Source organism: Cibotium barometz, chromosome 20 (genome assembly GCF_041138505.1).
Source record: "Cibotium barometz isolate CiBa-2024 chromosome 20, ASM4113850v1, whole genome shotgun sequence".
NCBI classification, from domain to species: domain Eukaryota; kingdom Viridiplantae; phylum Streptophyta; class Polypodiopsida; order Cyatheales; family Cibotiaceae; genus Cibotium; species Cibotium barometz.
The window spans coordinates 54,095,504-54,109,529 of NC_141065.1; the positions used below are offsets into that span (position 1 = coordinate 54,095,504).

The 14,026-nt window shown below is 43.2% G+C and overlaps 1 protein-coding gene across 2 annotated transcripts; it reads right to left on the reverse strand.

Annotated features, from left to right (window-relative positions):
- Positions 1 to 7,187: 7,187 nt before the first annotated feature.
- On the reverse strand, positions 7,188 to 13,600 carry LOC147628033 (L-ascorbate oxidase-like). 2 transcript variants are annotated; one of them, XM_086815006.1, is made up of 7 exons: positions 13,443 to 13,600; positions 12,101 to 12,193; positions 11,722 to 11,934; positions 11,372 to 11,575; positions 8,467 to 8,797; positions 7,797 to 8,306; positions 7,188 to 7,416 (listed from the first exon to the last, which is right to left on the reverse strand). In XM_086815006.1, exons 1-7 carry the CDS (start codon positions 13,479 to 13,481, stop codon positions 7,277 to 7,279), a joined length of 1,530 nt encoding a protein of 509 aa, XP_086671132.1. In that variant the 5' UTR covers positions 13,482 to 13,600; the 3' UTR covers positions 7,188 to 7,276. The 2 variants fall into 2 exon arrangements, with proteins under 2 accessions (XP_086671132.1, XP_086671131.1); XM_086815005.1 differs by having other exon boundaries at positions 12,599 to 13,568.
- Positions 13,601 to 14,026: the final 426 nt, after the last annotated feature.

The following is a 14,026-nucleotide window of genomic DNA, read 5'->3' on the forward strand; positions in this document are numbered from 1 at the left end:
CGGATACCGATATAGTCCTACCAATGTGAACATCGATGTCTTCATACGCACATGCGACCACACTCTTTGCCTCTCTACAAGCGCAGTGCCCACACGTACGTTTCTCTTGCCATCATCTCTCACTATATGCCTTAGTGTTATCAATGTCACAATCGCTCAATTCTTCATTGCAATTAAGGACATGTTGGATAGAGGTACAACCAAGGCTCTGTACAATGCATGGAGAATAAGTAAGGGTAATGTCATTTATTGTAATAAAATCTGGAGAGTGAGCTGGAGTTCTAACCGTTGGAGAAGGAAATGGAAGGCAATATGGGAGATTGAAATGCCTACTAAATCTCAAGTCTTTCTATGGCACTCTGCACTGTAGTGCATGGTGACAAGATGGCTCATCATCATCAGTGCAACATTGTACAGTATTAGTACCCTTTAGGATGATAATTGTTGTACGCCGTGACCCCATTGTAATCCCCAGTCCCCAGGATAAGTCAGGCACGAGCTACGTAGATCATTCCTCAGCCATAGCGAGTCAGTCAGTCAATCAAGTCCCTTAACCCACTTGAAGAGATTCATTCATGCATGTAGAGTCAGTATATAAACCTTAGGGTTTGCATTAAAAAGCACTTTGCATATTGCATATCATTCATCCATTGCATATAGACCATTGCACAAGCCTTCAAATAACATCTAGTATTTTTAGATTATTTATTAGCATTTATCTCGCATTTTTTTCATAATTTATAGCATTTAAAATCATTATTTTACATGAACAAGTCGTGTAGCATTTTATGCTACAGACGGCCAGCCGACCAACACCTGTGCATATAAATAGGCATGCTTTGTATCATTCCATCATTCATATCATAATTCAGCAAATCAAGCTGATTGGAGCCTTCAGCACAAGGAGCATAAGAGATTGAAACCTCGGCCCTCAGTGTTTCATCCTTCAGCATCTAGGAGCATCCACGCATGAGCATTTAGCCTTCATCAACCTAAAGACATGAGCATACAGCATTCAGCCTTCAGATTACCTTGCATTTTCTGCATAGGAGCAATTTTCAGCATACCTATCTTCATCGTTTTGTTATAGCACTTTGGTGAAGGTAAAATTCAGCATTCATATTCATTTCAGCATTCATTCACAGCCTAGAAACAGTCCCAATCAGCCCATACCTCAGCCGCAGATTTGCAGCCTTCCCTCATTCCATTGGAAAGAATGCATAGGCTCGAGATTGGTCATCATTGGTGCTTCTACAGCTGTGTATAGTTCAGCCCAACTCTTGGTCCTCTGAGAACTTGAGGTAATAAAGCAAATACTATTTTGGTAACGGGATAGGGGGCCCTTTAATGGGTGATTCGGGACCCCATACGGTGTACAGTTTCTATATTCCTTTAATGGGTAATTCGGGACCCCATACGGTGTACAGTTTCTATCTCTCTTTCTCTCAATCTCTTAAAGTTTGAAGTCATAAAAGTGGATTGCTAAACTCACGAAACTCACGATACAGAAGGCGGTGTGAGACTTGTGTGATAGGATCCTTAATTATGAATACTTTCGTTGCATGTTACATTGGTATCAGATTCAGCTTGTTGTCCACACACACCACATCCTAGCGTGAGGGCATCCTTGGATGGTCAGATTGCGTTCCGGCACGACCACCGACTTCAACCTCATGTCTACAAAGAAGAGTACACATCAGCCGGAAGAAGTCTCCCCCGAAGGAGACCTTGCTCTTCCACCAACTACCGTAGACATCATAGCTCTACTCAGAGCTCAGAACCAGCTTCTCATGGAGCGTCTCCAACTCTTGGAGGCAACAACAGCACGATCTCCTCTGCCTCTAGCAACCCCCGACTACATCTCCCTCTTCTTTCAGATGGAACAACAAAGATGAGAAGACGAGGTTCGACAGAGAGAAGAAAAAGCAGAAGTTGAAGCAATAAAGCAACAAGAAAAAGCAGATAGACGGGACTATGAGGAAGCCCAATGTAGGATTGAATAAGACCAAGCTAAACTCGCTGCTTGGGAGCACCAATGAGAGCTCGATCGAGAACGTATGTTACTCGAGCACCAAAGGAAAAAGGAGGCCATACATCTTAGATATCAGAACCTCTCTTCAGTTTCCCCAACACCAACTAGCAGCCCGCGAACATCGACTACCGTCATTCAAACTCAACCAAATTTTAGTAAGTATGATGGTAAGTGTGATCATTTAGCAGTTAATCAGTTCATTCATTGATTTACTGCTCATTTTCCATTAGCTAGGATTATAAATCCTTAGGATAGAGTCCACGTAGTGTCTCTCCACCTTATGGGTGAGGCAGTCACTTGGTGGGGCAGCATTGGTCTAGTCTTCATATAGACCAGACCACAGGTGTCACAACTTTTAGCTGGGATACATTTGTCCATGACCTAAACATTAGATTTCTCCCGCCTCAGTATATGACCAGCCAGGCAGATGAGTTCTATGGACTCGGACAGAACGGGTCACTAGTGCTTCAGTTTTCTTGACTCTCCATCTCCCATGTGTGACCCTTGGGATGCCTGACCCTAACCTTAACCCGTAAGGTTAGTCCTAACCCATGCTCCACTAGAGCTTGTTCCCATGCTCACAAGCCTGACCCTAACCTTAACCCATAAGGTTAGTCCTAACCCATGCTCCACTAGAGCTTATTCCCATGCTCCCATGCTCACATGCTCACAAGCCTAATCTGGGTTAGCCTCCTAGTATATGCACACATAATGTGCATATAACACAAACCCCAGCAGCAGCAATCTGCTGCTCAGCTAGAGCATCTTCTAAAGAAGCTAAGAAGGACGGCCGTAATAGCTTTACTTTAGGAGGTAAGAAGGATAAGGAATCCAAGCCTAAGAAAACCCCTGAGGGAAAGGCTAAAGCAGGCATCACTGGAGGTTATCTTCCTCCAGAGGAGCAAAGGAAATACCAGTCAGAAAATAGATGTTTTTTTTGTCATACCATCGGGCATGGTAAGAAGGATTGCCACAAATGGCAAGCGGAGCAAGCCTCCAAAGCTCCTTCTACCATAGTTGCCACAGCATCTCTTCCAACAATTTGGAAGAATGATTGAGTACATCCTTGGTAAGCATAACCCACTTTGCAGATGCTCTTAGTCGAAAGGCCAGCATCCAGGCAGTGCAGGAGTCTACCATTCTCAAAATCACGGGGAAAGAATTAGACCAATATGTCGACTCCCCTGAGTTTGGTACTCAATACAATTTGGCCCTCACTTCTGAGCCTGGCCATTATTCAATGCAGAATGGTTGGTTGTTCTTCAATAATCGTCTCTGTTTCATTCGGGAAAAGCGAGCAGCCCTTCTCCATGATGCCCATGACTCCTTAGTTGGAGGACATAGAGGTATCAACAGTACTCATCTCGAGAAATTAGAATGGTCCTTTTATTGGCCAGATATGAGGTGTGATGTATATTCACATGTTCAAGCCTGTAAGATTTGTCAAAAAGTTAAGGTTCCACATACAAAGAAGGCTGGGTTATTTTAACCTTTGCCTATCCTCGACGGACCTTTCATCGACATTTCTATGGACTTTGTAGGGCCTCTACGAGCATCCATCACATCCCGTAACACTAAGTGTTTCACCATTGTGGATCGCTTTAGTAAGTTCTGCATGCTCATCCCATGCAAGCAAACGGCCACAGCTGAGGACATAGCCCGTCTTTTTCTCAAAACATGGGTATCCCATTTGTGGTTTGCCTAGCACCATTACATCAGATAGGGATTCCAAGTTCACCTCACATTATTCGAAAACTTTAGAACCAAGTTACAGTTGTCTAGTGCATTCCATCCACACAGACAGATGGCCAGACAGAAATCTACAACCAGTTGACTTTTGATGTTCTCAAGTCATATTGTCATGACCAGTATTCCAAATGGGAACATCATCTTCCATTGGTCCCAGCCATCTTGAACGATACTCATTCATCCAGTGTCGGACGAACTTCGTATGAAGCAGCCTTTGGTCGCCATTTCTCTTCTCTTTTGACGAGATTGGTTTCTCCATCTCTTGAGGCTAACAAAACGACGGAAGCATTTTTTGAAATCATTGAGTTAGTTAAGGACCGCTTGACCAAAGCATAGGAAGCTTATAGTAGACATGCAAACAAGTCTAGACGAGATGTCCACTTCAAGAAGGAAAGGGATTGAGTCTATCTACACATCATGAAACAGAGATTGAAACAAGTGGCAAACGTTGTGCCAAGCTTTCTTTCCACAGTTTTGAACCTTTCCCAATAGTTAAAAAGATAAGTGATGTGAAGTTGCCTAACAGTTGGACAATGCATGATGTTTTTCGCATTTCTTGGCTAAAACCATATGTTGGACCATAAGTTTTATTGTTTCAGATGAACAGCAGCCAAACATGGTAGACAAAGCAGAAGTCATTGAGCCTAAGAAGATCCTTCTTCATTATAGGAGCATGGTTCCGGTCGACAAATATGTCAGTTCTATACGAAGTTCCGAGATCGAGGTACCCATGAAGCCGTTTGGCTAGACATGGAGTTCTTTCAAGAGTACCCCTAGTTGTTGGTAGACTACTTGGAAGCCATGAACCTGCCGCTAAGATAAGCAGGAGGGAATGTTACATGCACTCTACACTGTAGTGCATGGTGACAAGATGGCTCATCATCATCACCAGTTTGCAACATTGTACGATATTAGAACCCTTTAGGATGATAATTGTCATACGTTGGGATCCCATTGTAATCCTCAGTCTAGGATAAGTCAGGCACGAGCTAAATAGGTCATTCCTTAGCCATAGCGAGTCAATCAGTCAATCAAGTCCCTTAACCCACTTAAAGAGATTCATTCATGCATGTAGATTCAGTATAAACCTTAGGTTTTGCATTAGAAAGCACTCTGCATATTGCATATCATTCATCCATTGCATATAGACCTTGCACAAGCCTTCAAATAACATCTAGTATTTTTAGAAGATTTATTACCTTTTATCTAGCATTTTTTCCATAATTTACAGCATTTAAAATCATAATTTGACATGAACAAGTCGTGTAGCATTTTATGCTACAGTCGGCCAGCATTAAATGCCAATCGACCAACACTTGTGCAGATAAATAGGCATGCTTTGCATCATTCCATCATTCATATCATAATTCAACAATCAAGCCTTCAACGATTGGAGCCTTCAGCACAAGGAGCATAAGAGATTGAAGCAATCATCACCTCAGCCCTCAGCGTTTCATCCTTCAGCATCTAGGAGTATCCACGCATGAGCATTTAGCCTTCATCAACCTAAACGCATCAGCATACATCATTCAGCCTTCAGATTACCTTGCATTTTCTGCATAGGAGCAGTTTTCAACATACATGTCTTCATCGTTTTGCTATAGAACTTTGGTGAAGGTAAAATTCAGCATTCATATTCATTTCAGCATTCATTCACAGCCTAGAAACAGTCCCAATCAGCCCATACCTCAGCCTCAGATTTGCAGCAGAGTGCATAGGCTCGAGATTGGTCAGCATTGGTGCTTCTACAACCGTGTACAGTTCAGCTTGACTCTTGGTCCTCCGAGATCTTGCGTTTGGCTTATCGTCAGTCCAAAGTCAGTCTCTTCAAAGTAATAAAGCAAATACTATTCCGGTAACGGGATAGGGGGGCCTTCAATGGGTAATTCGGGACCCCATACGGTGTACAATTTCTATCTATCTTTCTCTCAATCTCTTAAAGTTTGAAGTCATAAAAGTGGATTGCTAAACTCACGAAATTCAGGATACAGAAGGCGGTGTGAGACTTGTGTGACAGGATCCTTAATTTATGAATACTTCCGTTGCATGTTACAGAGAGTGTGCATGTGAGCTTTGCCTATTGGGTTCTATATTGGTACATAGGAATTTTACCAGAGGATGTAAGACTACATTGGAAGGTGGGATGCATGCATTTTGGGACTACCCTACCATTAGGGGTGCCTGGTCCAAGATTGAAAAATGGATCCATAGAGAATTGATGTGAATGGGTAGATGCATAAATGTATATGTATGTGTTGGTCTATATGCTTGGTTAACAAGTTGAATGGAGTAGAGCTAGTTCGTATGATTCAAGCTCTATAGTCAACCATCACATGAGCCCTTTCCTTTGGGTGTGACATGCAGTCATACTCGATTTTGATTAACTGTGTGGTGTTCTTGTTTTTAGGGCCTTGCAAAGCTGAAGTTGGAAGTCAAACTAGTCAAATATGGACCGAAAACTAAGAGATGGTACAAGAAGGTGAAGCAAACAAGTTACACTTTTGTTGTCTTTAACAGTCAAAGAAAAGCACAAGTACAAATGATAAGTTGACCTAGGCCCATATCTATGGACGGGTCCTCACACCGGTGTATGACCTTGCTTGCATGTGTTAGTGAGCTTCAGGCTGAGTTTTTTCACAATCTTATTTATGATAAGAAACGAAAGTCAATTTTCTCCTCGAGAAAAAAAAAATCAACTCGAAGATGTGTTACTTCCAGTACGCCTTTGCGGACTGAAGCAACAATATCTTTTTATGATCATGGATGAAACGAAAACGCAATATATTTTTAGTAAGCTTACGTTCGAACAATTGCTTCTTTTTTTTTTTCCCTGGGTCGAACCATACTTTATGTTGGTACACTACCCTCTACTTTATTATTAGAACAAGTAGTCAAAATATATATATACTAGTTCTGCATCGGCCTCCGACTGCAGCCAAGAGATTGTTTTAGAGGAGATTCAAGAAAATGAGTGATACGTGAAAGAGAATAGAAAATACTAGTTCTGCACCTGCGCGCTTGTTACGTCACTCACTACCCCACTTGTGTACAATTTGCTCCTTATAGATGCTAGAGAGAGTGATAAGTGCCAAGGGAAAAATTGTGCCATTACAGTAGATGTTAGAGAGAGATGATCAGTGCCAAGAAAACTGTGCTTAGTAAAATACAAGATAAAAGATATATATATATATATATATATATAGGACTTTAAAGTTGAAACTAGTAGTTCTTTGGCATGTAGCATTAACTCAAGTGTGTGAAGGAAAGCAACATGAAAAGTAAGCTAAACTCCCTACCGTGGCGACATATCCAAGAATCACTTTTCATGCGCAAAAATGGTATTACTTTTTGTCAGGTCAGTAAGATAATGCAAAAATCTGATGGTTAGTGCAACGTCCACTTCTGATTCCTGTAAACAAATAATATTTAAGAGAAACTCGCGAGTTCAACACATGAGACGGAATTACAAATGCAAAGAATATCGATTAATCTTTGCTAGGGTAACCATCGCTTGGTGAGGCCACATCCTAGTGTTGATTTGGGCGGCCTTCCCAGATGCTCTATTCCTTGAGCGAAAAGAATGCCCATCCCCATGTGGAAGTGGGATTCCAAGTGGCAATGGAACGGCCAAACACCTGCCATCAAGTCCAGAAATTTCTTCCTTTAGCGTCGTTTGGGCTTTTTAATGAATAATACAATCACATAGAAAGCGTGCACGTTACATGGACCATCACAAACTACCCAAAGCTTTTAGAATGAATGATTATGCGTTGATCACATACATTAACAACAACTTTAGAATTACTAGTACTTACCAGCCATGTGTTCGCAGTATACTTGTGCAATGAATGCAGGTAGCTTTTAGTATACAAACCAAATTGCGTCACAGAGAGACAAACTTCCATTTTATATAGAATTAATGGCCTTAACCACTTATTATGATACTGTAAGTCCTGAGAATGAATGCAGGTGCTTTAAGTATAGAGATAAGCTGGAGAGAGAACTAGTGACAAACCTGGATTGTCAGCAACAAACCGAACAGCTGTCCAACCGTAAGGGTGCAGGGGTACTGTGTTACGGACTGGGGGGTTCTTCAAATTGAAGGTTTGGGGGTCTCGAGCTGGGTCGAAAGCACCCAGACCATACCCCAAAACCCAAAAATCATGGCCATGGATGTGCCAAGGGTGGACCTCACTGTTGTTAGGGGTGAGGGTATTAGCGTTTTGAAGAACGAAGTCTATGGTGCTGTTGAGGGGGAATTCATAGACCCGTGAGCCGAGTTGAGCATTTGGGTTTCGAGGTGGGGCAAAAATGTCGTAGGAGTGGTAAGGGTAAGTGGTGGGAGGGGGGGTAGTATCAAAAGAGTGCTTAAGGCTGTACTTCAATGCAGGTAAAAAGGGCGTGGCCGTAAAGACCAAGGAGTAATTGTTAATGGCCCATTTGATGACTCCATCTATGCGATTTTGAGTATTTAGGAGGATAACTTGGTGGTCACTGGAGGGAGGAGGACTAGGGACACCTTGACCTATGCCCCCAAAAAAAAACAAAAACAAAAACAAAAACAAAGAAATAAATGAGTTGAATATAATCTTAGTGATAAAAAGATAGAAAACTTGATTTACAAATATAGTAACTCCTTAAAATTTGATTATAAAAATGAGAGTGAGTCGGTGGTGACGGCTTACCTTGACGAGCGACGAAGCGGCGGCTCTGGGCAAGGCCGAAGGCGGTGTCATTCCAAGGTGCGGGAGGAAGGGGTGGGGAGGTGGCGGGGAGGGGTGGGGAGGAAAGATCATTGGCATCCGGGACGTAGGCTAGGATGGCCAAGCCCGGGGGTGTCTTGGGCAGGCGACCCCGCACATGCGAGACCGCCCAATAGCTCTTCTTCTCGCTCCGAGGCTCATCACGCGCCTTCACCAACACCGAGTATGTCTCTCCCGAGTACACATTCAGGTTCCCTAGCTCCACCTCCTCCACATAATAACCATCTGCTTCCACCACTCTCATGCTGTGACCCTTGCATCAAGACGTTTTTTACAAAATTAAAGAACACCAAGTATCTATTAGCCTTAACCTTGGAACAAGAAAGCCTTTTTACAAAATTAGAGAACAAGTACTATTAGCTTTAACCTTGGAACAAGTACTATCAATAAGCCTTAACCTTGGAACAAGTACTATTTTACTAGCCTTGATCTTGGAACAAGTACTATTTACTAGTGCAAGTTCATTGATTGGAAGACTAGTAATGACAATGACCTAGGTAAGAGATTAACTCCTCCTAGTGAGTCTCAACAAATTTAGCATTGATATGGAATATTAGGATACGTCCTTCTCGATAACAACATAATGCCTCCCATAGGTTTGTTAGATAAACCAAAGGACGTTTTGTAATTTTGGATTTTTTTTGAAACAATAAATATAAATATATATATATATATATATATATATTTCCAAAAACAGCTTTACATCTTTTATAGCTTGGTGTCAAGGCAAGCTAGAGCACTCGGTCAAGTTGAACCAAAGCCAAAGAGGTGCAAAGGTTCGAATGCCAAAAGAATCGCGATGGTTTCACTTGGAGTCAGGTGGGGCCAAAGGCACTTTTGTCACAGAGGATCAATGCACCTATGTACAAAGCAGGTTGATTCAGGGCAAAGAAGGTCCAAGGCAACCAAGTGCAGGGTCAGAGTTGGCACAAGATGGGGTAAACCAAGCTGGTGTCAGTGAGGTAGGCAACTCTTGTCCATGAAGATTTTGCACAAAGAGCACAAGGGGCAAAGGCTCACAACAAAGCTCCACAAAGAGGAATGTGGAGTCAGATTTGAAGAAAAGGTGTTGCAACCAAGTTGGCGTCAATTCGACAGACAAATCTTGACTTCCATGAAGGCTTATGCATTCCGAGCAAAGCTGCATTGCTTAAGGTTATCACTCTTACTCAGCTCATACAAGAGCTTTAGCGAGACCACGCAGAAGGCTCTAACACATTGTTAATAAGTCCCTCAGCCTTCAAACACTTAATATATTCTTCTCTCATTATGGTATACAAATCCTTGACTGGCAAAGCAATCCCAATCGACAGAAAACAAGACAGTGTACAGGCGTTCGCTCTGTTAACAGGCACGGAGGTGCAAGGATAACGGTAGGTCGTTGGCTACAAATTTTGGGGGATTCAGGGGGGACTCTCAAGCAGGGGCTTGAAGTCCGGGCCATATTAGATGAAAAAAAGACAAAAAGATAAAAATATGCACCATTTTTCATTTCTAACGGGTTAGACATTGACTTTGCTCATGGCTATAAAGCAAGGTTAAGACCTCCTGAGTTTATTTACCTTAGCCACACGTAGACACATGGATCAATTGATGGTTAATACACTCAACCTTGTTTCGAAGGCAATTGACGAGGGCGTCAATTCCATAAAGAGGGGTGTATGTGACAGTTGGGATTCCTATCCAAGACCCCATGGAGATTTGGGGGATGCTAGCTCGCTGAATATTATGCATCTATATGGAGATGCGGTGCAAGGGAGTGGTGTAGCACGGACTCATACCTAGGCACACTTAGATCACTCATGCACTGGGTAGGCATGTTAGGCCTCCCGTGTTGCGGTGGGGGTTAAATGTGACGAGAGCCCCGGGGCTTACCCTCCCAACCTTGCCGGAGAGATCACCGATGCGAAAATGAGACCAATTGAAAGGAATCAATGGAAACGTAAAAGCCGTGAGCCGATGAGCCATGCCATGCTGACGGGCCATGACGCGAACGGGCCGGCGGAACATGGAACCATCACACAAGATGGAGAGCCCAAGTCTAGGCTGTGGAGCCAAGCCGGGCACGAAGGCATGTGAAGGGTGAGACCCCACAAGGAAAACGCGCGATGACGTGCTCGACGGCCGATGAAGCCGTGCTATGAGATGGAACGGTTGGAAGGGCCACCTCACGGCCCCTTGTCCAAGTCGTGATCCTTCGGGCAATCATGGAAAACCTTTCTCACCAGGGTTTGGGAAAACGATTTTAGGGAAAAGGAACTAAATCCTTTTTACCACTGAATGAGAAGGAAATTGCTATTTTTGAGATGGTATTTTCTATGTGAACTTAGAAAATATAACTAAAACTTGTAAAATTTGAAAGGGTTTTATTTCTTTCTCATAAGAATTTGAGAAGGATTTTCTAGAAGTTGAACAAGTTCTAGGCTAAAGCGAACCCGTCTTTTTCCAAACCCTGTTTCTCACTACAATCTATGAATGAGATCCTCGCATGAGTGTAGTAGTGGTAGTAGTTGTGTCAGTAAGAATGACCACATACATAGAAGACGACCTAAAAAGCTGACAAACCCTCCCTTTTTGAAAGACTAGCAGAAGACTAGATGAATTGTTGGATGAAAACAATCAAGAATGTACATATATCGTTAGTAGGTGAAAATTGTCAAGTTACGAGTGATGAGACCCTCACAAGAGAAGAATACTTTACAACAAAAAGTTTTTTTGAAAAGCGGCGTCTTAAAAAAAAAGAAAAGATTACAGAAAAGGCTTTTTAAAATGCTTTACAAAAAGAAGAGCCACAGGGCATCTTCGTGCTGTTAATAATTATAACTACCTCGATTTGGAAGTTGAGGGACGAGAGGGACGCCACGCTGGCGATTCGGAGCCGGTAGGTCTTGCCCGCTTGCACGCGCAGGACGAAGGGGGCGCACTGGTCGTTGGAGGTGTTGCACGCGGGGCTGTCACCCGCTGCCTGGGCCACCTCGCGCCCTTCCACCAGCGAGCAATTGTACTGCCCACGCCCATCCATCAGCAAGGACTGCACCATAGTTATTGCACCAAAAAATAGATTATTATTATTCTATTATTTAAAAGGGTACACCAGCATTATAATGGAAACTCATTTTCGGATTTGCAAACTGCAGGCGACTACTCTCTCTCACACTCACACGTGTACACACACACCTGGGGTTCTCCAACCCATCTGAAGGGGTTGGAGAAGAGGCCAAGAGCTTGCTCGTATGCACTCCTGTGCCACCAATCATTCAAAATTACACTAAGCTCCCCATCGTAATGAAATGGCTCCTTCTTCCCCTTGGGCAAATCCACAATGAGCGACCCATAGAAACCTGCCGAGCGTTGCAGTCCCAGATGTCCGTGGTAGAAATAAGTTCCCGCCTGCACACACCAAAATTTGAATGAACCAGACTTCATCACTCCCAGGAGATTTCGGAGAAAACTACGTATAAACCCAAAATTTTAATTAAAGTAAAAACCTCGCACAAATCGACCCATTTGCGAAGCTCTTTCTAAAGTAAACGAAACCTGATAACAGGTCCATTACCTTGTCCACCACAAATTTGTAAACAAAGGTTTCTCCTGGGCTCACTGCACATTGAGAGACACCCCCAGCTCCATCGTACCAAGGTGTGCCCTTCTGCACAACTCCAAAACACACAAACCAACGGAAACAGGGTAAAAAAAGTAACTTAGTCTAGCCAATGCCAGCTATGGCTGCAGCTTTTCTATTTCACTGTCTTAACAATCCATTTCAGTATCAATATGTCCTTTGATCCAATTCAATGCTTGCGATGAAAGGCAGCACCAAGCCAACAACTCCCACTACTGAAGAGACTGAATATTGAAATCTACAGTCAAACCTTTACTTTACTTCGAAAATGGGCGGAAATGCAAGGCAAGTACCTCCTAGTAAAACGAGCGTTTGCAACCACAAGAACAACAGGATCCATCAACCAAGCCCTCAATTAATACGTTTAGACTAAGGTACAACCATACATTGAAAATGTGATACACAATGCAAGAAGACACCCTCGGGCCACACCTGCCTTATACCGTGCCAATGGATGAGGACGGCTTCTGTGGGCATGAGGTTCTCAAGCTCCACGACAATGGTGTCACCCTCGCTGGCTCTTATGGTAGGGCCTGGGTACTGGCCATTAATACTGATGATCAGCTTCTCTACACAGTCTGGAGACCAGAACCTATAGTCCACTTGCCACCTGTAATGCTTCACCCTGCCCAACACCCCTTCGCTCGCACTCAGCAAAACCACAAAGGCCAGCAGTAATGAAGCTGCACAAAGGGTAGCCTTCTGCATTTTGCCTAAGAACCACTACCACCCACCCAGTCTAGCTTAAATGCCACAAGGTTCAATCCCTTAAATTGCCCAACTCCCATAAGAACCCCATTAGAGCAGCTGATGGTGCATCCGATGATGATGGACTTTGTCAGTGCTCAAATTAGCATTATCCAGATATTAGCCAATGCAGTCAATAAATACCAGTCGGTGATAAGAGGCGGAAAGCACACAATCCAACAAAGTTTTGCCTTGATTAAGCTCTGCAGTGCAAACGCCACATCATGTCCCACAAAACAAAAATGATTAAACGCCCATAACACAATTTGGCAATGATAAAGGTTGTGAGTGACGGCAATGGATCATGGAGCTCAACAATAATCACTAGAGAACGAGCTCCTTCGCACTGGCTCACAGGTGATCACAGACCAAGAGCTAAGCAAGCTTCACAAGTTCATGTACACACGCAATCTCTCTCTCTCTCTCTCTCTCTCTCTCTCTCTCTCTCCCCAGACTCCCCAAATCCCAACTGTGAACCCTAGCGATACATGAGTCCATGGTAAGTTGGGAAAAGAAAGGAGGACAAAACCTTTATAAAGGAGTTAGTCCGGATACCCCCTCCCCCCATTCGCCATGGGGAAAAACAGATAGAAACAGAATTTGATTGCAAGGTCCATGAGCCCTTTCAATCCTTCCCCTCCAACTACTACCCTTTGATCACATTCCAATTAGGGCCCCTATTTAACGCGTCAAGAGGGGTAGAGATTTGCAAAGATTTTGCCTTTAATTGAGCTGAGATCACAAACGCGGGGGAAAAGTGCAGCTGATGAGAGAGTGTGTGTGACCCTTCCTCTCGCTAGCCTACTTTCTTTTGGTCAAAAGGGAAACCACCTTGTGACGAACGGGATTCTCGAGGCAGGTGGTTACAGTGTTGCATTTCACATTGTGCAGATTATTTTAAAAAAAAACTTGTTCACCCCAACATCAAATTAAAAAATTATCGAATCTGGGTAATGCTAATAATGTCAGAAATGCCCTCCTCCGAGAGGAGCCAAGAAAGCGATGCCCATTTAACGGCTGATTATTTATTCAGAGGGGAATAATCCATGAGCGTTGGTGTGAAAGCGCATGATTAAGTGGGCTAACATCTAAAAGGGCACACTTTGCTTTTTT

What these genes read in the sequence shown, in the direction of transcription:
- LOC147628033 (XM_086815005.1), bottom strand. Translation starts at nt 12,874, where the DNA reads ATGCAGAAGGCTACCCTTTGTGCAGCTTCATTACTGCTGGCCTTTGTG. An exon ending in GATGGGTTGGAGAACCCCAG is followed by an intron (nt 11,576 to 11,721) that starts GTGTGTGTGTAC and finishes ACTATGGTGCAG; the next exon opens with TCCTTGCTGATGGATGGGCG. An exon ending in CCGCTTCGTCGCTCGTCAAG is followed by an intron (nt 8,307 to 8,466) that starts GTAAGCCGTCAC and finishes TTGGGGGCATAG; the next exon opens with GTCAAGGTGTCCCTAGTCCT.